At 38.1% G+C, this 23,544-nt stretch overlaps 1 protein-coding gene across 9 annotated transcripts in view; it reads left to right on the forward strand.

Annotated features, from left to right (window-relative positions):
• The first annotated feature begins 3,659 nt into the window (after positions 1-3,659).
• The window catches only part of KDM6A (lysine demethylase 6A), a 222,094-nt gene continuing 202,209 nt past the window's right edge, over positions 3,660-23,544 (forward strand). For 8 of the 9 annotated variants that reach the window (XM_081276471.1, XM_081276463.1, XM_081276462.1 and 5 more), the window contains exons 1-2: positions 3,660-4,322; positions 4,535-4,598. In XM_081276471.1, the coding sequence (XP_081132597.1) occupies positions 4,162-4,322; positions 4,535-4,598 (225 nt within the window). In that variant the 5' untranslated portion in view covers positions 3,660-4,161. Of the gene's footprint in view, positions 4,323-4,534; positions 4,599-4,704; positions 5,005-23,544 lie in introns of those variants that run through there. The other variant, XM_081276467.1, reaches the window with a different exon arrangement.

The raw sequence follows: 23,544 nt of genomic DNA on the forward strand, positions 1-23,544 counted from the left end.
TATTTATTCATTGTGGTACTTGGCTTAAACCAAGGGATACTCTATCACTGAGCTACATCCCCCAGCCCTTTTTGTTTTAAAAAAATATTTTTTTAGTTGTCAATGGACTTCATTTTATTTTTTAAATGCAATGCTGAGAATCGAACCCAGTGCCTCACACATGCTAGGCAAGCACTCTACCATCGAGACACAACCCAGCCCCCCAAAGCCCTTTTTATTTTGAGACAAGGTCTCACTAAGTTGTCTAAGCTGGGCTTGAACTTGTGATCCTCCTGCCTTAGCCTATTGGGTTGCTGAGATTATAGGTATACATCTCCATGCCTGGCTCAGATAATCTTTATGATACTGGTCTGTATAGTATAGGAAGAACTGGTAAATTTTTGAACTTACTTTTGATGCTGACATAAAGGATAAGTATGGTTCTATTTATAAAACTAGATCTTTGCTATGTTACTTTTTATTATCTGTACAAGTTCTAGGCACTAACACTAGAAATAAACTGTATATACCTACATGCTTCAGGTTAAGTATTTAGTTGTTTAAAATAGATTGTTTTTATTATAATAGAATGAGTTCCTTCTGACATTGATGGTATTTATGTATTAATATAACATTGCTACAAATTATGCAATAATTACTCTATAATCTTAGTACAAAAGGTTTTATATAATTCAAAATATTGATTTTATCTACTTTATCTATATGTCATATCAACTTGGTAAATTCAGATTAAATTTTGCTCAGTTCCTAGTGTGTTGTTTATGAAACAAAAATTAGTACTAAGTGATATAAGGTTTAATTTTATTTTTTATTAATTTTGATACTGGGGATTTAACCCAGGAGTGCTTTACCACTGAGTTACATTCACAGCCCTTTTTATTTTTTGAGATAGGGTCTTGAAAAGTTGCTTAGGGCCTTGCTAAATTGCTGAGGCTGGCTTTGAACTTTCGAACTTCCTGCCTCAGCCTCCTGAGCAGATGGGAAAAAGGTGTGTATCCCTGCAAGGCTTAATTTTAGAATAAATGAAGTGTAGCAATGTTGGGTTGATATGTCTCAAGTATAAAGTGGATTTTGACTGCTTATGTGTTGGAATTATAGGGAGGTTGGGGAGGGTAAAAGAGGAAGTGATTAGTAGATGACGATCAATAAATTGAGAACCCGACTGTAAAAGCAAGGAAAGACTTCAGACCTTCCAACCTTCCTATTTTATAGAGTTTTTGTTTTGTTTTGGTGCTGGGGATTGAACCCAGGGCCTCATGTATATACCAAGTACATGCTCTACCACTTAGCTGTACCTCTAGCTCTACTGAAGTTTTTGAATCTATATTATGTATTCGGCACTTTACCTACCTAATAGCATCTAATCTTTAAATTAATGTCGTAAATGGCTGTATTTTCTTTTTCACAGGTGAATGACTGAGGCTCAAATTAGACTAATTGAAGGTCTCACAGATATCAAATAATAGTTAGGAGTTGAGACTATCTGTATATCACGGTTCATGCTCCTTTGGTGACGCCACTCTGCCTTCCACATGGGTTTTCAGATTTCACTTTTCATAGAAATAATTATTATAGAACCATTTGTTCTATTTCCCCATTTTTCTCTTCAGTGAAGGAGAAAGGTTTAATTTTACATATATTTGACAGATGATAAACTATGAAAGATCCAACAAATTACATAGTGATGCAAGGACTTATGTCACTGCATGAAAATTGTCCCTTGCTTGATGGAGGACAGATCCTTGTAGTTAGAACAGAAACGGAGCTTTGGTTTAGAGGATAGGTAATTTTCCCAAGGTCATGCAGTCTATTCAGAACAAGGATAGGTAATCGGGTCTGCCCGACTCCAACCCTCCCCAACCCCACATCATTGCATACACTAAAGGCAATTCTGCTGTTATATAGTTATGGTGGGAAGAAATACATTGAGAGATGGGGAGTGGGTAGCTTTATCATTCTTGGAAAGGGCCTGAATCAGGAGCCAACTCTAGTAAGATGGCCAAATACTGGCAGATTTATATCTGCTGTGCGTGGAGCACCCCCATGCTAGTGGGGTCAAAAATCTTCCAGGCTTTGAAGGCCACTATTTATGACAAAGTTAACAATGCATGTGTTAATTTAGCCGTAGAAAATATTCAGCCCCCTCTACTCATTTAAGCAAAATGGCATACAATAAAGAATGGAAGAGGTATTTTAGAGAGTAATTAAATATGAAACATAATTTATATAAAACTAGAGTTTGTTCGGTTAGTTACTAGTCTCAAGGGAGCAATTTAAAATTTGTGTCTGTGTGCAAAGTCAGTTGGGATTTCCATAGCTTCTGAGTATTGCTACGATTTACTGACTCAGCACTGAGTTGTCTTCCTTATATTTTGAAATCCAAGTTTAAATAAATCCAACTGGTTACAGGTGGAAATGTACTGTAGAAAATAAATAAAAATCCGTTTATAAAGGGAACCTACTTCACATGTTAATATTTAATATTTCCCAATCCCTTAAAATTGGAAGTATCCCCTGTAACAGACTTATTGCTATATGAGATCTATCTTATTAAATCTGCTGTTTGAATAGTTGACAGAAGGCTTTTTTTTCTTTCTCCCAATTATACTATGGATTGACCACCAGACCCATGACTTTTATTTGCACACGAGAGACGGTCAGAATAAGAAAGTTTTATTGCTAAGGGTTTTCGCAAGTAGTGGAGGCAGAAAACGCTTTTCTGGGTTGCAAGGTGTGATGAGGATTCTAAGTGCGTTTTCTCCCAGGTCTGTCCACAAGCAGCCCCCTAGCACTCCACGAAGGCCCCACTGAGACCAGATCACAGCAACAAAACCCAACATCCTGGCGATCCCGCTTAACATTTTTAATTGCTTTTTCTTATAATACTATAATTAATTACTGATAAGATGCAGGGTAAACGCAGGTAGCATCAAATTTTGGCCCGAAAGTGCCGCCAACAGACAGACCTTCGGCGGTGGGGAGCCATGGTCAGCGAGCCAGACCCCGCAGGCGACTCTTCATTCCCTCCGGCCTGGGGTGTATTGGCCAGGGTCAGAGGCCTTTTTCCTCCTTCACTTTTGGCGCGGGTGAGGGGATCCAGGCTGCGAGCGCGGCCAGGCCTTGGGCGGCGCCCAGGCCGCGGGACTTGGGGCCCGGCAGCTGCTCCCCGAGCGAACTCCTCGAGGAGGCCATTATTTCCTGCAATGCCAAAAGTATGCGCTTTCTTCCGAGGGCAGAGGTCCGGGACCGTGCACCGCTACTCGGCGACGTGACCAGCACCAGGCCCTGTGGGACTCCGGATGCCTGAAGCTTGCACGGGACGACTGGAGCCGTGGTCCGGGCCCACCCCCCAGTTTCCGGGCAGGCAAAGGCCGTCCACGGAATCCTCAACCGCCGCTCGCGCCCGCCGCGGGCGGTGCCGGACCTCGCCCTTCCCCACCGCTCCCCTCCCCCTCCAGAGCCCGCCGCGGCTCCCGAGGTGACACGGCCCGGACCCTCCATTCTCTGCCCGTGTATTTAACTAGCACAACCTAACCAGTTGCTGCCTCTCGCTGACAACCCTTTCCCCGACAGACACGTCCAGCAGCCAACCACCGGCTAGAATTGGCGTACGTCCCGCTCCCCGGTCGGTGGCGGCCTCGGTGGGCGGGGCTCTAGCAGCTAGCAAGTTAAGTGGAGCCACGGCTGACGTGAGTCAACAAAGGTCACGTGAAGAAAGTGGGCAGCGCCGATTGGCTAAGCCGACCGGGTGGAGGGGGGGGGTCACGGCGGCGGCGTGGGGTTCGCTGTGTGACACAATTACAACAACTTTGTGCTGGTGCCGGGGAAGTTTGTGTCTCCAACGAATCCCCCCCGTGCTCCCGAGCCCCGCGCGCTCCGGCCATTCCCGCCGTCCCCGCCTGTGGCTGCCCCCTGTCCGCCCCCGCGATGTGACCCTACAGCCGAACCGTCGCCGCTGCCGACCCAGCGGCTCCGCAGCCCCTGCCGCCGCCGCCTTCGCCGCTACCGCGTTGGGATTTTTCGTCGCCGCTGCCCGCGGCGGAGGAGGAGGCGGCGATAAAGTTGGTGTGCCGGTCCCGTGTGGAGATTGGGGAGCGTCGTTGCTGGCCCCGGCCCTGGGGGGGGGTGTCGGCGTTGGAGTTGTGAATTCGCTGCGTTTCCATGAAATCCTGCGGAGTGTCGCTCGCTACCGCCGCCGTTGCCGCCGCCGCTTTCGGTGATGAGGAAAAGAAAATGGCGGCGGGAAAAGCGAGCGGCGAGAGCGAGGAGGCGTCCCCCAGCCTGACAGCCGAGGAGAGGGAGGCGCTCGGCGGACTGGACAGGTACCGGCCGCCGTCACTCTCCGGGTCGGCTCCGGACAGGCAGGCGCCGCTCTCTGGGGAGGCCCGAGCGCGGCTTGCCTCTGGCGGCGGTGGGGCGGGCACCTCGGCTTGGCGCTCTCCGCGCGGCCGCCGCCGGGGCCTCGGGCTCTGTCAGAGATGGGTCAGTGGTGTTCCGGGAGCTTTAACGAACCCTGTGTATCTTTTTCCTACAGCCGCCTTTTCGGGTTTGTGAGGTTTCATGAAGATGGCGCCAGGACGAAGGCCCTACTGGGCAAGGTAAGGCACCCGCGGGCTGGAGCGCGGACACGGTCTCCCGGGCCGGCGCCGCGTCCCCCCCCACCCCCCGGGCCCCGCGGCCGGGTCAGCACTCATTGTGGCCACGAACGATCGCCAAGGGGCTTCCGGAAAACTATTTCTTTCCTCTGTGCTCCCCCCACTCTCTGGTACCTCGCTTGCTCCCTTGCGAAATCACTCTTCTCTTGAAGCTGGAGGAACGGAGACGGCTGCGCTTTGGGGCCGAGCTCAACTGGGTCGACAAAATTGCCTGCTATTTCACAGCTTTTGGGGGGTAGGCCGATAATCTCCGTGGTGCCTCTTAAGGGTCAAGGGATCATAAATGTGTGCGGATTTCCTGAAATCTCCGACTCACTTGCCTCCTGTGGTTTTTATTCTTTTTCTTCAGGTAGGCTGTTCGTGATGTCTACTGTTAACCAAACGTTTTGGTCTTTCTTCTCTCCCTGCTCCCGGAAGGGGGAAGTTGCACGTAGTTTTAGGTCGGTGAAGAGTTTGCATTGGGCTGTTGACATGTATCTCGATTGGTATGTTTTACCTGAAGTTAGGTGACTTGTTTACTTTTGGGGGGTCTTTCTGCAAAAGAAACACCGCAGTTACTTGTGAATGTGTGTGCGCGCGCGTGTGTTTTTCCTGGAGCCTTGTTTCCTGTGTGTGTGACGGGAGGCCGGGAGGATTCGGGGTGTAGTCTCTGTTTATTTGTGTGGAAAGTTGTTGGCACTGTCATTTAGTTAAGTAATGGCTGCTCCTATCGGCCCAAGATGGCGGGACAGGGTGGGAGGAGAAAGTGAAGGGGGGGTTTGGGGGAGGAAGGAGAGGTAAACATGGAAATAAATAGTAGCGATGAATAGGCCTTTCCTTTGGAGTGTGTAGCTTCATGGCATTTTACAAAAAATTATTCCAGATTATTTGCATATAGAATTCTCCCATCTTTCTCTTGCTTGGAGACAGCATGCATTAGCCTGGTAAATGCTTATCAACCTGTAGCACACTTAGTTACCCATCTGTAAGCTATTGAACAAAGACTGGAGTCTGATTCTGTTCGCATGAGTTTGTATCTCCTGACCAAAATCTGATTGAAATGGTATTAGAAGACTTTCTTCTTAATTGGGACAGTGAAACTTGGAGTGTGTGGAATAAGTGTTGAATCCATTAGGCATTTTCTTTTCTGGCTGAAATCTGTAGCTTTGCGTTTGACACTTAGCTTTATTGTTGCAGTTGAGAAGGAAGTTTGAAATGACTAAAGCTTAGCATTTTTTTGGTTAAATTTGTTTTTGTTATCTTTAATTTTTGCTGTAGTTTGTTTAGCAGAGTCATTAATCCCTTTTAATCTATAATTACACTTCTGTTTTTATTTAAAAGTAACTAAATATAGGGAATTTTGATTGCAAATAGTGACCAGAAAACTAAATGGAAATGATTCTTTAAAATAAGTCCAGTCCCTTTGACCTGTACAGAAAACTTGCATTAAACTTTGTGTAGGTATTGACTTCATTAAAATTATGTCTGGGAAAATGAACAGTGACTAGCTCAGGAATGATTTAAGAATCAATAATTGGGGCTGGGGATGTGGCTCAAGCAGTAGCGCGCTCGCCTGGCAATGCGTTTGGCCCGGGTTCGAGCCTCAGCACCACATACAAACAAAGATGTTGTGTCCGCCGAGAACTAAAAAATAAATATTAAAAAAAATTCTCTCTCACTCTCTCTCTCTCACTCTCCTCTCTCACTCTCTCTTTAAAAAAAAAAAAAAGAATAATTGTTCTTCCCGTCTTAAAGTCCCCCCCCAACAATGTGAATATATGAAGTATTTATTTAAAAATACTAGACCACTGTCAAAATTACCATCCAAAAAAAAAATTAAATGATTTAAATTTAAGGAGCATTTTCTTTTGGAATGAATATTGCCAGTTTAATACTGGGTTGGTAAAGTTGCTTGCAAAGATAATTCATTTAGGCAAGTTTGGTCAAATCTATTGCTTTTGGTTATAGTGATGAAGAAACAAATGTAATTTGATGTTTTATGTAATAAGGTGTAAAATGCTAGTTGATGATTTCATGTCTTAGAATGCTCATTCAGATACATTGACAGTAGATGGTGCTTAACATTGGATATTGTAATATTGAACCCTGCAGTTGGTATGAACTGAGTTTAAATTTTGAAAAAACAGCATTTTCATGCATTTTTTTTTTGTGAAGTCGTGCATTACTTTTGACATTTGAGTACAGTAACATCTTGAAAATGAGAAACTTAGGAAGCTTCACTTTTTTTTTTTGGCAAAAAATTGCAGGTTTATCAAGTATGGGGTAATTTGGTAAACTAGTTTGTTGAGCTAAAAAAAAAAAAAGATCTTCATTGCTTCAGACTTATAAACTTGTGAGGTCATACCTGCTTAAATCAAGACCCGTTAGCCTTGACTTAAAATAAAACATTCTATAGTATGTGCTCAAACCCTTGGTTGCATCCTTGAGAGCCTGAACATACCAGTGGAATGTGTAATGTAAAGCTTGACATTATATAACCTCACACCTTCTGTTAGAATTGGATTCTGAATAGAATGAATGAGCTGGAGTCCTGCTGTAGGAAGTATTGAATTATTTAGTTTCATCCCGCTTTTTAACAGTCCTGGGAAGCTGTTTTTTTTTTTTTTAATATTTTAAAATTTTTTTGGTGAAATGTTGAACTATGTTGGTTTCAGTGGTCTTTTTTATTGTAAGTATTAAACATGAGAATTGGCTTTCTCTACTGAGGTGCGTTCAGGCTACTGGATTGAAGACTTAACTGAATTGAATAATTTCCGGAATTCTCTTTAGCTATTTTTTTTGTTGTGCCACTCCCCTCTCTGCCCCCCCCCCCATATGTAGTCTGTACTTTAACTTTTTTTCCTTTTACAACAAATTTAGTTTTTACTGTTTGTTTTCAAAAATTTGTATTCTCATTCATATATATATATACACACACACACACACACACACACACACACACCCACACACACACACACACACACACACATTCATTATTGGGTCTTTTTTCAAGTTTTTAAATTCACATTTGTACGTTTTAAAAATAATTCTTTTTTTTTTTTTTAAAAAGAAAGAGAATTTTAATATTTATTTTTTAGTTATCGGTGGACACAACATCTTTGTAACAACATCTTTGTATGTGGTGCTGCTGAGGATCGAACCCGGCCGCATGCATGCCAGGCGAGTGCGCTACCGCTTGAGCCACATCCCCAGCCCCCAAAATAATTCTTTACTTAAAAATTTTGGAAGGCTGATAGCATTAAGTGTCTCTTACTTGCCCCCAAACTTTAGGTATTCCTTTTTCAGGTGTGATGTTGCTTTATCCAAACCGCTGATTTCTCTGAAGTTTTGTAAGATTCCATTATTTTAGAGTAATTGAAATAATTTTTGTTTGTAGGATTGACATTTAATATACAGTGTTTGGGGTTTTGGATTAAAAAACTAAATTAGTGCTGGGTATGGTGTCACATGCCTGTAATCCCAGTCACTCAGGAGATTGAGGCCTGAGGATCATAAATTCAAGGCTAGCTTGGGCAACTTGGTGAGACCCTGTCTCAAAATGAAATAAAAGAAGGGCTGGGTCCGTAACTCACTGGTAGAGTGCCTCTGGGTTCAGTCCCCTGTACTGTAAAACAAAACTCCAAGCAACTAAATTAGTAATATAGTATATTATTTTTTTTGTAGTAATATTTTAAAAATAAGATTGTAAATAAAGCTCGAAAGCCTACTTAGAGTTCTTGTAATTCAGTATGATCTTGAACAGTTTGCCTGTTAATGCTGACCCATGATATTAAGGTAATTTAATAATTCAGGATTCTTCTTATTTTTTTTAATTACAGTGGAGTTACTCAAAAGTAATTAAGAAATGAAACATTTTAACCAAAATTAACTATGGTGACATTTTTAGTACAATTTCTTTTTCTTTCTTTCTTTGTTTTTTTTTTTTTTTTTTTGGTACTAGGGATTAAACCTGGGGTGCTCAACCACTGAGCCATATCCCCAGCCCTTTTTATTTGGATTTTGAGACATGGTCTCTTATTGTGTTGCTGAGGCTGGTCTTGAACTTGCAGTCCTTCTGCCTTAGCTTCCGGAGTTGCTGGGATTACAGGTGTGTGCCGTGTGCCCAACTTCTTAGTATATTTTAAAAAACATTTTGGGTTTACTTATTTTTTACTAGGATAAGGGTTTAAGTTAAAGTATAATATGTATAGTATATATAGCATAAACATTGTAAGAATATATATTTATATATAAGTATATGTTTATATATTTATATAATAGTATATATATTATTGTATTTAGTAATACTGGAGGATATCATTAGAGTATTAATATAATGCTAGAGGACTGGGGAAGACTTTCAGTGTCAGATCAATATGGTATCTTCTCTGTGTCAGGGAACTATTACTAAAATAAATGCATATATTCTTTTAAACTTATATCATTTTGAAGTTTGACTTAAGTACTCTATTATTAGTTTTTTTAATAATCCCATTAATAGGTTATGTAGAAAAGAAGAAGTTATGGATTGTTTACTGTTTAAAAATGCATGCGTTTTGGGCTGGGGTTGTAGCTCAGTGGTAGAGCGCTTGCCTCGCACATGTGAGTCCCTGGGTTTGATCCTCAGCACCACATAAAAATAAATAAAAATAAATATATTTAAAAAAATCTTTAAAAGTGTATGTGCTATTTTTAAAAAGGAGATAACAATATTAAAATAGTTGGTATTTTTAATTTTGGGGGTAATGGAAATAATTGAAGATCCATTGAAGAATATATTTTCCTGAATATGATTTGCTTGTATGTAGGGGGAAATTATTAGGTCAGTTCTAGAGGTGGTGTTTTATACTGTAATATTTGGATATTGGTGATGTTAAAAAACAAACGTTATTGTGTTTATTGTTTGCTGGCACTTAAAGGGATATATACCTTTCTGATGTTCTGGTGGCACAGAAATAACCACAGAAGTAATGTGCCTTGTGTTTGAAAATTACGTCTTTGATTTGATGGATTTTAAAAAGTATTTTCTAGGTTAGAAAGTTGTCTTCTAAATAATTATAACTTTATTTGGACTACTACACATTTTTTTTTTTGTTTTTTTGAAATTTTAATATTTATTTTTAGTTTTCGGCGGATACAACATCTTTGTTTGTATGTGGTGCTGAGGATCGAACCTGGGCCGCACGCATGCCAGGCGAGCGCGCTACCTCTTGAGCCACATCCCCAGCCCCACTACACATTTCTTAAAATTTTGATTATCTCTAGTAATAAAGATATAGTAAGAGATTATAGGATATATTTGCATATCTGCACATGAATTAGAACTTCAGTAATATATAAACAGGCACTTTTTAAATTCTGTTTTTCTTTTTACTGAATAGTCTTTCTATAAAATCAAATTAGGGATCATCTATCTGACTGCTGCCTCTAGATATTTGAGGTTGTTAAAAACTGCTTCAGTGATGAATTTTTATGACTTACATGTGATAGAGTGGAGTCATGGGCCACACACTTAAAACCAAAGTGAAGGTTCATTGCTTGGCTAGCTGCAGAGTAAATCTTTTTTACTTAGATTATGTAATGTTTAGTTTCACTTATATAGTGCCAATATTTTGCATATTTTGAAAAAAATTTTGTTGAGCTTGATTTTACTTTGAAATTCATTATGATGCTTTGGGCTTATTGATATTAATGACTGATAACACTATGCATTATTGTTATTTTTAAATTTTTGCTGTGCTGGGAGTCCAATCCACGATCTGGCATGTGCTAGAGAAGTTCTGTACCACAGAGCTATACTCTCCAGCCTAACTCTGTGCATTATTAGTATTTTTGAAATGTGGTATGCAGAGAACTAGTTTACATTAAGAAAATACCACCAGATAATCTAAGAATTGAAATGGTGTTTAGGCTGTTTAGGGCCTGCATGTATTTATTTGTAGACTAGTTAATTAATTAATGGGATTATTTAGTGGATGGATGACAGTCTCATGTACTCATAGTGAAACTTTGCATATAATTGTATCAATTTTTCATATTAGTTTGTAAGTTATGACAGTAAATCAGAGCAACAAATATTTGAATATATGCTAAGTGCAAGTTGTCTGTATAAAGAATACAAGGATAACTTAGATATCATTCCCCTGTGTTGAACTTGCAGTTACCTAATAGGAGTGAGACAAGTATGACCCATCAGCAGCAAAAGAGTAGAGTACTCTGCAAGTTTATTATAAAGGTCAATTTAAGAAGTTAGAAGTTTAGAATAACCCTTAATAGGATGGGAATTGGTTCTTGATTGTGTTTCTTGGAGATGGTGTTTAACGATTTGTATAGTAGCAATACATGTTTATTTTTTATTATTTTAGTGGTTCTGGGGATTGAACTCAGGGCCTCACACATGCTAGGCAAGCGCTTTACCACTGAGCTACATCACCAGCCCCAGCAAGACATCTTTTAATTTTGTTTAGGAAAACATTTAAAAATCAGATTTTGCTTTTAAGCAGATGTTCCAAGGATTATCTGTGTGTTCTATACCTCCTGATCTCATTTTGTAGCAATACATACCTTTGCTAGGAGTTCTTAACTTGGGATAAATGAGTGTTAATGGATCAATTTAAGAAATTCTCTGACAATTTGGGAGGATATTCAAGAAGTAGTTAAATAATGGTCATTTTGCAGTACAAAACACCTCTGGAGTGCTGCAGGGAAGAGATTTCAAACTTTTTACTTCATAAATTTCTGTGTTGTTTTTTTAAAAACCATAGACATATATTACTTTAATAATAATAATAATAATAAGAAGAAGAAGAACAACAACTCTGATGGTATACTAAAATGTTACATTTTAGATGCGTTTAAATGGCTAATGGCTGTTGTCTGTAGTTAGACAAGGATTTGGGGAAGTGGGATGAGAATTGAATTTGGAATGCTTTACCACTGTACATCCCCAGTCCTTTTTATTTTATTTTGAGACAGGGTCTCAGTATGTTGCTAAGGCTGGCCTCAAACTTGGTGATCCTTCTGCCTTAGCCTCCCAAGTTGCTGGGACTACAGGTGCTTACCACCATGCTGAGCTAGAAGAACACTTACAGGTTTTATTATATTTTATTACATAATAAATTGGAATACTTCTGAATTTTGTGGTCCCTCAATGGGGGGGGGGGTAGCAGCAAATGAAGTAGAGATGTTAGATCCTATTTTTTTGTGTTTTAGATGGCTTTGTGTGATATTCATTGCATTCATTCTTCATTTTGATTTTTAGCATCTTTTTCATGGCTGATTTTACTTTGGGGCCTGATGTGGCCCAGGCTGATATTTGGGACGTAATTAAGATCTATAACCTAGAAGGTTGGAGTAATCCCTTGTTTTTTGCTTTAGGTTTCTGAGCTGATTTGTAGGCTGTTTGCTACTTTATTCTTCTACACTGTATTTTTTTCCCCTTCTTTTGCCTGTCTGCTGTCTACTCCTGTATATTGCTAAAACTTGGTGTCATTTTGTTGTGAATGTATTCTTGTATCCTTTTTGTTGTTTTGTCTGTGGTAGTATTTTGTCTGTGTTAGAATAAATAAAAGATGCCAGCTGCTCAGTTTATCTTCAGGAAGAAGGTTGGGCTTTGTTATAGTTGAAGATATTATATAACGTCATCTAATTCATTTTCATTTAGAACAGTGGAAGAAATTATTTTGGACAAAGGGTTGTTTTCAGTCTATAGGTTTATTACAGTATGTTTGTTAGATCCTTCTCTTTGGAAGAAAACAGTTTTATTAAGAAGTAGAGAAAATTGGGCTGGGGATGTGGCTCAAGCGGTAGCGCTCTCGCCTGGCATGCGTGCGGCCCGGGTTCGATCCTCAGCACCACATACAAAGAAAGATGTTGTGTCCGCCGAAAACTAAAAATAAATATTAAAAAAAATTCTCTCTCTCTTCCTCTCTCTCTCTCACACTCTCTCTTTAAAAAAAAAAAAAAAAAAAAAAAAAAAGTAGAGAAAATCAACCAACCACCCATGACCTGTCACCCAGCTTCAATAATTTTCAATTCATGGCCAGTCTTGTTTCACCTTTATCTTTCCCTTTACCCCCATTATTTTGAGGTATATCTCAGATATTTTTTAAAAAACATATTTTTAGTTGTAGATGAACACATAGTATTTTTATTTTTATGTGATGCTGAAGATCCAGCCCAGTACTTCACACATGGGAGGCAAGTGCTTTACCACTGAGCTACAGCCCCAGCCCTCGGTGGTATCATTTAATTTACAGATATCTGTCTCTGAAACATAATTGTAGTGCCCAAATTGTTAAACATAGAAATGATTTCCTAATGTCAGATGTCCATGGGACTTGTTTTTTGTTATGTGAAAGTTGACCATTAGTTGCTTAGGAAATGAGTAGGAAACCGATATTTAGCTGAATGTGTGGTGAGTTTGTATTTTGATGTTGTGGTGGGGTTTTGTAATAGGATATTATACAATACATGACCAAAGAGATAATTTTCCTTAAGAAATTTATGAATCTTAGTTCTTTTAGTCTGTTTGGATAGTTTATATATTTAAGGAAAATGTTTTTAAGATGCAGTATTTGGGGGCTGGGGTTGTGGCTCAGTTGGCAGAGTGCTTGCCTAGCAGAGGCACTGGGTTCGATTCTCAGCACTGCATATAAATAAATAAAAAATTAAGGTCCATCAACAAGTCAAAAATAATTTAAAAAAAGATGCAGTATTTGAATTTCATATAATAATCTATGGCCATACCACCCTGAACATGCTGATCTTGTCATCTGAATTTTGGATAACAGAATGAGAACTATAAAAGCTTTATGTTGCTTGATTGATTTGTGCAACATTTGTGAACTGTAGGGAGGGACTGTGTCAGGTTTACAGAAAACCAGGAAGACCTAGCTTCTATACCCTGCAGTTTGGGAAGAGGCCAAGGGACTGAGTGGTCATATGATTTAGTAAGTTCAATACTAAGGATAATGCAAAGTGCTATGGGCTCTCAAATGATGGAGCAATTGGAACATTTCAAACTTTTATTGTGGATAGTATAAATTGTGTACAGGTATTGAAGATAGTTCAGTTAACTATTTTCAACAATTCTCACCATTTTGGAGTAGTTAATTTTGACTAGAGAAGAGAATGAGGGGAAGTGCACAAAGATTTGGGATTTGGTCTTGATTGTAAAACATAAATAGAAGTTTACCAGGCATATAGTAAGTGGAAAAAGAAGACAAAGAGCTGGAGACATGAAGTTAAATGGTTTTTGAGGAACTGTGAATAGTGTAGTGTGGGTAGAGGGTAGGGTGTCTCAGTGGGAGTGGGAAAAGGTAACTGAGCATGTGAAGAACCGCATCGCTATAGACTGTAGGATTTTTGGGGGGGCATCACTGAATTTAACTTTTTAATCAGGGGAAGTGACATGACCAAAAGTAGGTTTTATGGGACTATTACTGGCCACTGTGAGAAAAATTCAGTTGAGTGGGGGGAAAGAAAACTAGTTGTAAAGTACTTACTTATGGTTAGATAGTGATTTGTGGATTTTAGGTAAAATTCTGCTTCTGCTACTTAATAGATGTGTGATCCTTAGGCAAGAATTTTTCAGAGATTCAGTTTTCTCATCTGTAAAGTAAAAGTGATAATAGATGTCCTGTGGGCTATTGTATTTTGTGTTAGGGAGAAAAAAAGAATATGTAAAAGTACTTGGCATTGGGTTTCTCATGGAAGGTGCTCAGTACAAGATACGTGTTATCATCTTGAAAAAGACAGGTAAGTTTAAACTAAGGCTGTGATTTAGGAATGAAAGGGTCATGGGGGGAGATTTGAGAGTTCTTAAGAAGCTCTTTCCTTGGCTTTCTTGAGGATCTTACTAGTTTAGCTTTCTTTTGGTGTCATATCTCAATCTCCTTTGCAAGGAAGCTCTGTTCTAAGCCTTTTTTACTCACTTTGTTCCCAACTTGCATGCATACTTGACTGCCTACTTGACTATTTGGACCTCAAACTGAATGTAGGCAAACTGAATTTATCAGTCTTTAGTGTTCCTTATCATAGTAAATGTCCCTTACCACTTTCCATGCTAGAAATCTTGAAATCATTCTTGAAGCCTCTTTTTCTTTCTTTTTTGAGACATGTCTCAGTATGTTACCCAGGCTAGTCTGGAACCCTTGAGCCCAAATGATCTTTCCTCCTCAGCCTCCATAGTGCTTGGATTATAGGTATGTGCCACTATGCCAGCCTTTTTTTTTTTTTCTTAATTTATTAAGTTCTGATAGTACCAGATCTTGTTATTTTTGTGCTTTAAGTTTCAAATCTGTTTGTTCCTCTATTTCCCCACTGTCACCATCCTAATTGTAACATGATCCTGTCTTTGACTTTTAAAATGCCTTCATACAATTTTTGAATAGATAGACTTGCACATAGTACAAAATTGAGAAGTAACAGAAAGAATGTTAGAGTGAATAGAAAATCTTCCTCTTATATCATTTCCCAGTTATTTAATTCCAGTTCTCAAAAGTGGTTACTAATAAATATTTATTGGGTAACTTTTCATAGTATTTCAACATATATAAGCACATGCTGTTGTATTTTTTCCCATACAATTGGAGCTCATATTATATACATTTTGTTAAAGTGCATTAATTTTATTGCTTGCCATATGAAAATATTAGTAGTTTTTATATTGTGTTGTCTTGAGTTTCAGGAGTTTTCTAGTTATTCAAGTAATGAAATGTTGATGAGGGGATTGGTTTGGGTGATTTTTAAATTACTTGGATTTTGAGGTTCTGTTACTCCTAATGTATGTGGTTATTGAATGCAGAATTTCTTCAACATGCAAAGGTCCTAATTGAAAGTGTGTTTACGTGTTTTCCTAAGATAGCAGTTGCTTAATTTTATATGCTGTGAACTCCCAATTGGAATAATTGGTGGATTTTGCTTTCATATTTTGGTTTTATTGGTGTGACTGATTACCAGGCTTCATGAATACTAATTTAATTTATTCCCTGAGGGTGTGTAGAAGTAGTCATGGTTTATGCTACTTAATATCTTGTGTTCTTAAGAGTCATTCATCTTCATGATTTATTCTTGTTTTTTTATTTTAGAAAAGGGAAAATAGGTAAATTTGTATTCTTGATTAGCTAAAAGAGGTATAGCCCTTAGTGTGTTACTAACTTATTTCATATCAGAATATATATATTTTCACAGTAGCTTTGTAATAGGGCTTGAACAGTGGTACTTTACTTTTTAGAAGTCATTAACTCTTTGAAGGTCATTGTAGCTGTGTACATTTTGTATGTGATTTCAGAGAGTATAGGGTTTCCTCCCTGAGACCTAACCATGGACTCTAATTTTTTTTTTTTTTTTTTTTGGTACCAGGGATTGAACCCAGGGGCACTTAAGCACTGAGCCCGTCCCCAGCCCCCCCCCCCCCCATGTTATTTAGAGACAAAAGTCTCACTGATTTGCTTAGGGTCTTAGCTAAATGGCTTTGAACTCTCTATCCTCTTGCCTCAGCCTCCTGAGCTGCTGGGATTATAGGCATGTGCTATGGTGCCCAGCCTCCAATGTTTTTAGTTAATTTAGTTTACTGATTCTTGGGTACATGGTATTAATGGTGGGAGTATTAATGTAGGGAGTATCCTGGGGAAAAAGAAAAGTTTCAGACCGTTAAGTAGATTGGTTAATCTGAGATGGCATGGATGTTGCCACATAGTTTGTAGTGTTCTATTTTTTCAATTTCTCCTCTATTAATCATAAGAGTGGTAGAGAAGACTGATCTCCAGAGAATCTTTTGCTTTAACTGGAAATATACCTGTAAGTACATGCTTAACATAGTTAATAGGCTTTGGTATTGTGTCCTCAACTTGGGTGCTCAAAATGCTGATTTGGTTTGGAGGCTATGTGATAAACTGAAAGAATAATGGGCTAGAAAACTGAAGACCTGAATTTTAGTCTCTCGTCCCTATTTTTGTTAAATCATTTAATTCTTATGGTTTCTAATTTTACCTTCTGTTAAAATTAGGAATTTACAAAGTGATTATATAGCAAGCACTAAAATTATAGGTGGCTGTTAATTTGAATTTTTAGGGTTGACTCAGTTCCTTAAGGTTTTGAACCAGGACGGCACAATTAAACTTTCTTTTAGATTGTAATTTTCTTTGATTTAGTCTCAAGTCTTTAAGACTAGAAACTGAAGGAATGCACATAATGGAAAGGAGAATTGTATGTTTTTTAAAATCTAGTTCTTAACCATTCAATTCATCTTAGATTGGTTTGAAAGTTCATTTTATTTATTAATGGTTAAGTGTTTGACTAACTCACAAACTGCTTCTTAGAGGGATTGTCATTTCTTAGGTCATTGTTATTTCTAATTCTGGCTATAATTGATGGATATTTCTGCCTGCCAGGAACTCACGTGGTAACAGGGCTAAATGAATTCTTAGGTGTGAATTGATGAGAAATGTACCATTGAATAAATATGTGCTATTAGGTATTGGGCATTTGGGTATTAGAAAAATGAGTAAGGCTCCTTAAGAGTAGTAAGAATCACTTGGCATTGTTTGGGACACTTTCTGATCTAGTGAAAGTAAACTTTTATTGTTGGATTTTGGAGTGCGTGTGTGTGTGTGTGTGTGTGTGTGTGTGTGTGTGTGTGTTAAAATCTATCTTAAATTAAAATCTATCAGTTATAAAAGAGATTTGGAATTTGTAAGTTAGATTTAAGTATAAACCCCCCACCCAGCAATGGGCATTGAACCCAGGAGTGCTCTGGTGTGCTCTACCACTGAGCTACATCCTCTGCTCTTCTTATTTTTTATTTTGAGACAATGTCTTGCAAAATTGCTGAGGCTGGCTTGAACTTGTGATCCTCCTGCCTCAGCCTCCCAAATGGCTGCAATTACAGGATGTGTGCTCTCTCTCCCCCAGAGTTTAACTCTTAAATTATGTTCGATGCTTGTAATTCTAAAAGGAAAACTTAAAAAAATAACTTCAAAGATGACAAGTGGATAAAATAAAGTGAGTCTTCTGTCGTTGGAGATCAAGTTTATGCATCGACACTACTTGGCTAGGCTGTTGTATATAGTATTCAGATGTCCAAAGAATAGCTTTTAATAGACATCTACAGAAGGGTTATTCAGCTCTTAACTAGTCATGATTATATGGGAAAAGGTAACTGGGCCTTGAACGTCTGCAGGAAAAATTATGAGTCCTTACCAATCTGATGTATGTTTTTTATCTGTTTGTCTCATTGGACATGGTGGTTGTTATCTACAGAAGTGGACATTTCATGACAGATTGGATATACGAATACATTTCTGTAAATGGGAATAGTTTTGTATTGATTTTAAGTCTTTTTTTTTAAATTTGAAATAATTGTAGATTACATGCAGTTGTAAGAAATAATAATCTAATGTGCCTTTTACACAGTTTCCCTCAGTGGTAGCATCTTCCAAAACTGGTACATTATCATATCCAGAATATTGGCATTGATATAGTCAAAATACAGAGCAGCTCATCACCAAAAGTGTCTGTCTTGTTGCCCCATTACAGCCAACTCCTGACCCCCTTCTTAATCCATGGCAACCATTTCTATAATTCTCTCATTTCAAGAATGTTGTATAGATGGGATCATTCAGTCCTTTTGGAATTGCTTTTTTTTTTTTTTCCCCTTTTTAATCCTAAGCACATTTCCCTGGGGTTATCTAAGTTGTCATGCTTATCTGTAGTTTGTTCCTTTTATTGCTGAGTAGTATTCCATGGTATTGATGTACCACAATTTTAATTTTTTACCCACTAAGGGTTATTGTAAATAAAGTTGCTGTGAATTTATGTACTTTTTTTGTGTGTAAATATGTGTTTTCTGGTATGACACTGGAGTTTGAGATGAAACTCAATTCTCTGCTTTACTTGGCTCATGGAGTGTGTGTAAGCAGCAGGCCTCTGCGGCCTAGAAAACCCGTTTGAGTGTTTGGGTTGCAGGTAGCAAAGCCCCATTCTTCTTTACTACCATTGAGTGGTATGTTGCAGCTCTCAGTATTCCAGCCTCAAATGGGGCGATGTCCTCCAGTGTTATAGTAGACTCCAGTAGCTCACTGCCAACTTCTTTTCAGGTTCTTGTCTTGCACATCTAAAGAATGAAATTCATGGAACAATGGACGGCAAGAGTGAAAGGAGTAGGATTTATTTATTCAAATACAAAGAATAGAAACAGAACTCTTGGAGGGGCAAGAGGGGAACCCCATAGGGTTGCTGCCTGAGTGTGCTAGTCTAGGGGTTTATATAGCACTTGGGTCAAAGCTGTTGGTCCAAATTTATGCTAGTCAGGGTTTGGAAAGTGCTAAAGCTATTGGTCTAAATTTATGCTAATCTGTTTAGAAAAGTAATAATGCTGTTGATTGACCCTCAAGTCCGAAATTCTATTCAGGTCTGTTTTCTTGGCTTTGGTGTGGAAGTGGGACGTTGAGGTGGATTGTGGTGGATTGTGGATGCTCAGGGGTTTAGGGATGCAGCACTGTGTGGAGCATGTGTCCACTATCGGCTAGGCAGCAATGATGCCACAAATTGGTGTGCCCTGACTTGCTTTGGCCTTGACTTGCAGTGCCTCAGGTCCATACTGGTGTGGCGTGACCGTGGCCTGCACTGCTTGCCCTCTGGCTGCTGTTCCACAGCTCTGGGACAAGAAGTTGGCTTCAGTTTAAGTACATTTTCTGGTAGTTAACATTTTTTTAAAGATATAATCAGGTTCAAACATTTTATTTTAATTTTTTAAATATGTTTTTTTAGTTGTAGATGGACACGATATCTTTATTTTATTTATTTATTTTTATGTGGTACTGAGGATGGAACCCAGTGCCTTCTACATGCTAGGCAAGCACTCTACCACTGTGCCCTAGCCCCAGCCCCAATGTATGTCATTTTATAACTGCGAAACTATTTTTCAGAGCTTCTTTACTATTTCATATTCCCACCAGCAACATATATGTGTTCCAGTTTCACTGCATACTTGCCAACATTTAGTGTTACTACTATTTTTGTATTAAAAAAAATATTTGACATTCTGATAGGTCTATAGTAATAACTCATTGAGGTTTTCTTAAAAATATTTTTTAGTTGTCAGTGGATCTTTATTTTATTTATTTATATGCGGTGCTGAGAATTGAACCCAGTGCCTCATACATGCTAGGCAAGCGCTTTACCACTGAGCCACAACTTCAGCCCCTTATTGAGGTTTTAAGGACTCCCCCCCCCCCCCTTTTTCTTTTTCCTTGTGGCTTTAGTTTGCATTTCCCTAAGGACTAGTGATTTTGCACATCTTTCATGTTGTTATTTTCCATGTATCCTCTGCACTGAAATATATGTTCATGTCTTTTGTACAGTTTCTAATTAGATTGTTTGAATTTTTTTTTTTAAGTATTCAGTGTAGAGCGCTCTTTATATATTTTAGGTTTTAGTCTTGGATATTTTGTTGGAAATATTTTCTCCTGGTCTGTACATTTCTATATTTCTTTTTCCCCCAGAGAAAAAGTTTTTAATTTGTTGTGGTTCAATTTGTCAGTTTTTATTTTATGGATCTTTAAGACCTGTCCCAAGGTCCTTAAGATTTTTTCTATGATTATTACTAAAAGTTTTGTATTTATGTTTTGTGTTAGGTACGAGGTTTAGGTTGAGCTTTAATTTGTTTTTACTGTAGAGTATGCAATTGCTCCACCATTATTTGTCTAAAAGGCTAACCTTTCTTTCTCCATGAATTGCTTTTGAATCTTTGTAAAAATTAGTTGGCCAGGGCTGGGGATGTGGCACAAGCGGTAGCACGCTTGCCTGGCATGCGTGCGGCCCGGGTTCGACCCTCAGCACCACATACAAACAAAGATGTTGTGTCCGCCGAGAACTAAAAAAAAAATACTAAAAAATTCTCTCTCTCTCTCTCTCTCTCTCTCTAGTTGGCCAACTGGGCATCGTATGCTTCCATAATCCCAGTGATTTGGGAGGTGGGTCACAAGTTCAAGGCAATTTAGTGAGAACCTGTCTCAAAATAAAAAGGGCTGGGAATATAGGTAAAACAACCCTGAGTTTGATTCCCAGTATTGCCCCCTCCCCCCCCCCGACCCCTACCAAAAAAATAAAGAAAATAAAGGAAAGAACTCCACAATTAGTTGGGCATATTCCTAGGGCCTTATCTTTGAGTTCTCTGTTCTGTTTCATTTGTCTCATGTCTGTTCTCCCACCAGTACCACACTATCTTGGTTACTCTAGTTACATAGTAGGCCTTAATACCAGGTATAGTGAATGATCATTAACAGCTTATTATTATTTTTTCTTTTGCAGTGCTGGGGATTGAATCCAGGGTCTTGTACAACCACTTTATTCTGTATTTGCATGAAGTGCACAGATCAACTTTGTGTTTTTTTTTTTTGGGGGGGGGATGGGTACTGGATATTGAGCTCAGAGGCACATTGCAACTGAGCTACATTCCCAGTACTTTCTTATTTTTTATTTTGAGGTGTTCTCGCTAAGTTGCTGAGGCTGTCCTGGAACTTGGGATTTTCTTGCCCTAGCCTCTGGAGTTGCTGGGATTATAGATGTGATAATAATCATTTTACTGTGTTGAGTCTCAATTTATAAACATGAGATTCCTATTCGTTTATTTAGATTTTCTTTGGTTTATTCCATGACTGTTTGTTTATACCTAATATTTCATTTTCTTTTGAGCATGTGTAAATGGTGAGTTTTTTTTAAATTTGGATTTCCCAAAGTTCATTTTTAGTATGTAGATTTTTGTCTGTCGGTCTTGTATCTTCTGACCTTAGTGAACTCATTTATATTAGAGATTTAAAAAAAAATTTTTTTTGTTGTGGAATTTTCTAGATAGATATTCATGGTACCTTTAAGTAGGGAAAGTTTTATTTCTTCCTTTCCAACTCTTATGCCTTCTATTTTTCTTGCCTTATTGCAGTGGCTAGAACTTCCAGTACAGTGTTGAATAAGAATAGTGACAGTGGATGGCTTTGCCTTGATTCTACAGGTAGAGGGAAACCGATCATTCTTTTGTTGTAAAGTACAGATTTAGATTTTCAGTTTTATTTGTTGTTGATACAATAGGTAACTTAATTTTTTTTTTTTTAAATGCTGAACCAGCTTTGTATACCCATTATAAAACTGAACAGGGTGGTGGTGGTGGTGGTGTGGGGCTGGGGTTGTGGCTCAGTGGTAATGCACTTGCCTGGCACACGTGAGGCACTGGGTCTGATCCTTAGCACCACATAAAAATTAATAAATAAAATAAAGGTTTTGTGTCCATCTACAACTAAAAAAATGTTAAAAAGAAAACTGATGTCATGATGTATATTTCTTTTTGTACATTGTTGAATTACGTTGCTAATATTTTGTTGAGGATTTCTGTGTCCTAAGTATCATGAGAGACACTGGTTTATAGGTAACTTTTTTTGTGCATTATTTGGTTTTTGGTACTGGTAATACTAGCACCTATAACATGAGTTGGGAAATATTTCCTTTTTCTGGAATGAGAATCTGTGAAATTGGTTTTAATTCATCTTTAAATGTTAGCAAGAATTCTTTAGCGAAATGATTTAAGCTTTTTTTGGAGCTTTCAGTTAAAAATTCAGTTTGTTTATTGCTTATAGGACTCTTCAGACTGTCATCTTTGCAGAGTTTTGTACTTTATAATTTTTGAGGATTGGATTTGACCTAATTCTAAGTTGTTGAGTTTGTGAGCATAGAATTGTTCATAATATTCCTTTTCTTATCCTTTTAAATGATGCAAGATCTGTAGTGTGATCCCCATTTTCATTCCTGACATTGGTGATTTATGTCTTCATTTTTATTGGTCTTTCTGGAGATTTATCAATTGTTATTTTTTTTTTGAAGAACTAACCTTTTGTGGATTTTTTTCTTCATTTTCTTGCTTTCAATTTTATTGATTTATTCTCTGATCTTTATTATTTTCTTCCTTCTGCTTGCTTTGGATTTGTTTGTTCTGCATTTTCTAGTTTCTAACTAGGAACTTGGATTACTGATTTGAGACTTTTCCTTTTCTCTGATGTAATAATTTAGTGATATGAATCGACCTTTCAGTACTACTTTAGCTATGTTCTATGTATTTTTATGTGTTGTATTTCTATTTTTCACTTGCTTCTGTACATTTAAAATTTTCCTCTTGGATTAGATTTTTTCTTTGATCTATGGAGTGTTTATTAGTGTGTTGTTCAGTTTCTAAGTGTTTGGAGATTTTCATATTAATTTTAGCTTGATTTCTTTATGTTTGGAGAGTTTGCTTTGTATAATTCTATTCTTTTGTGTATGTTGATGTTTTATGACTCAGGATATGGTTTTTCTTGGGATGTTCCATGGGTTCTTGAAAAGAGTACATATTCTGCTCTTTTGGGGTAAAGTATTGTATTCATGACAGATCCTGTTGGTTATGTTGAGTTCTTTATCATCACTAATTTCTGTCCAGGAGTTCTGTCAACGCTGAATGTGTGGTGTTGCAGGCATTCAATTACAGGTGTTGATTTGTCTATTTTTCTTTTCTATGAGATTTTTGCTTGTGTATGTTGAGGCTTTGTTCTTATGTCAGTACACATTTAAGATCATCATTATCTTCTGGTGAATTGATCCTTTTATTATATATAATATGTCTCTCTTTATTTTGCTAATGATTTCCCTTACTCTGGAGTTAATTTTCTCTGAAAGTCACTTCTTTTTTTTTTTTTTTTTAAATGTAGTATTTACATGGTCTTTTTCTTTTCCTTTTTTTTTTTAAAACCCCCAGTGTGAGAGGGATTAAACTCAGGGTCTTGTGCATGCTAGGCAAGTACTCTACCATTGAGCTACACCCCAGCCTAGTGGATCTTTTCCCATTCTTTCACTTTGAACTTATTCATTTTATCATGTTCTTTTTTTT

The sequence above is a fragment of the Spermophilus citellus genome (genome assembly GCF_964194105.1).
Source record: "Spermophilus citellus genome assembly, chromosome: X".
In the NCBI taxonomy this organism is placed as follows: Eukaryota; Metazoa; Chordata; class Mammalia; order Rodentia; family Sciuridae; genus Spermophilus; species Spermophilus citellus.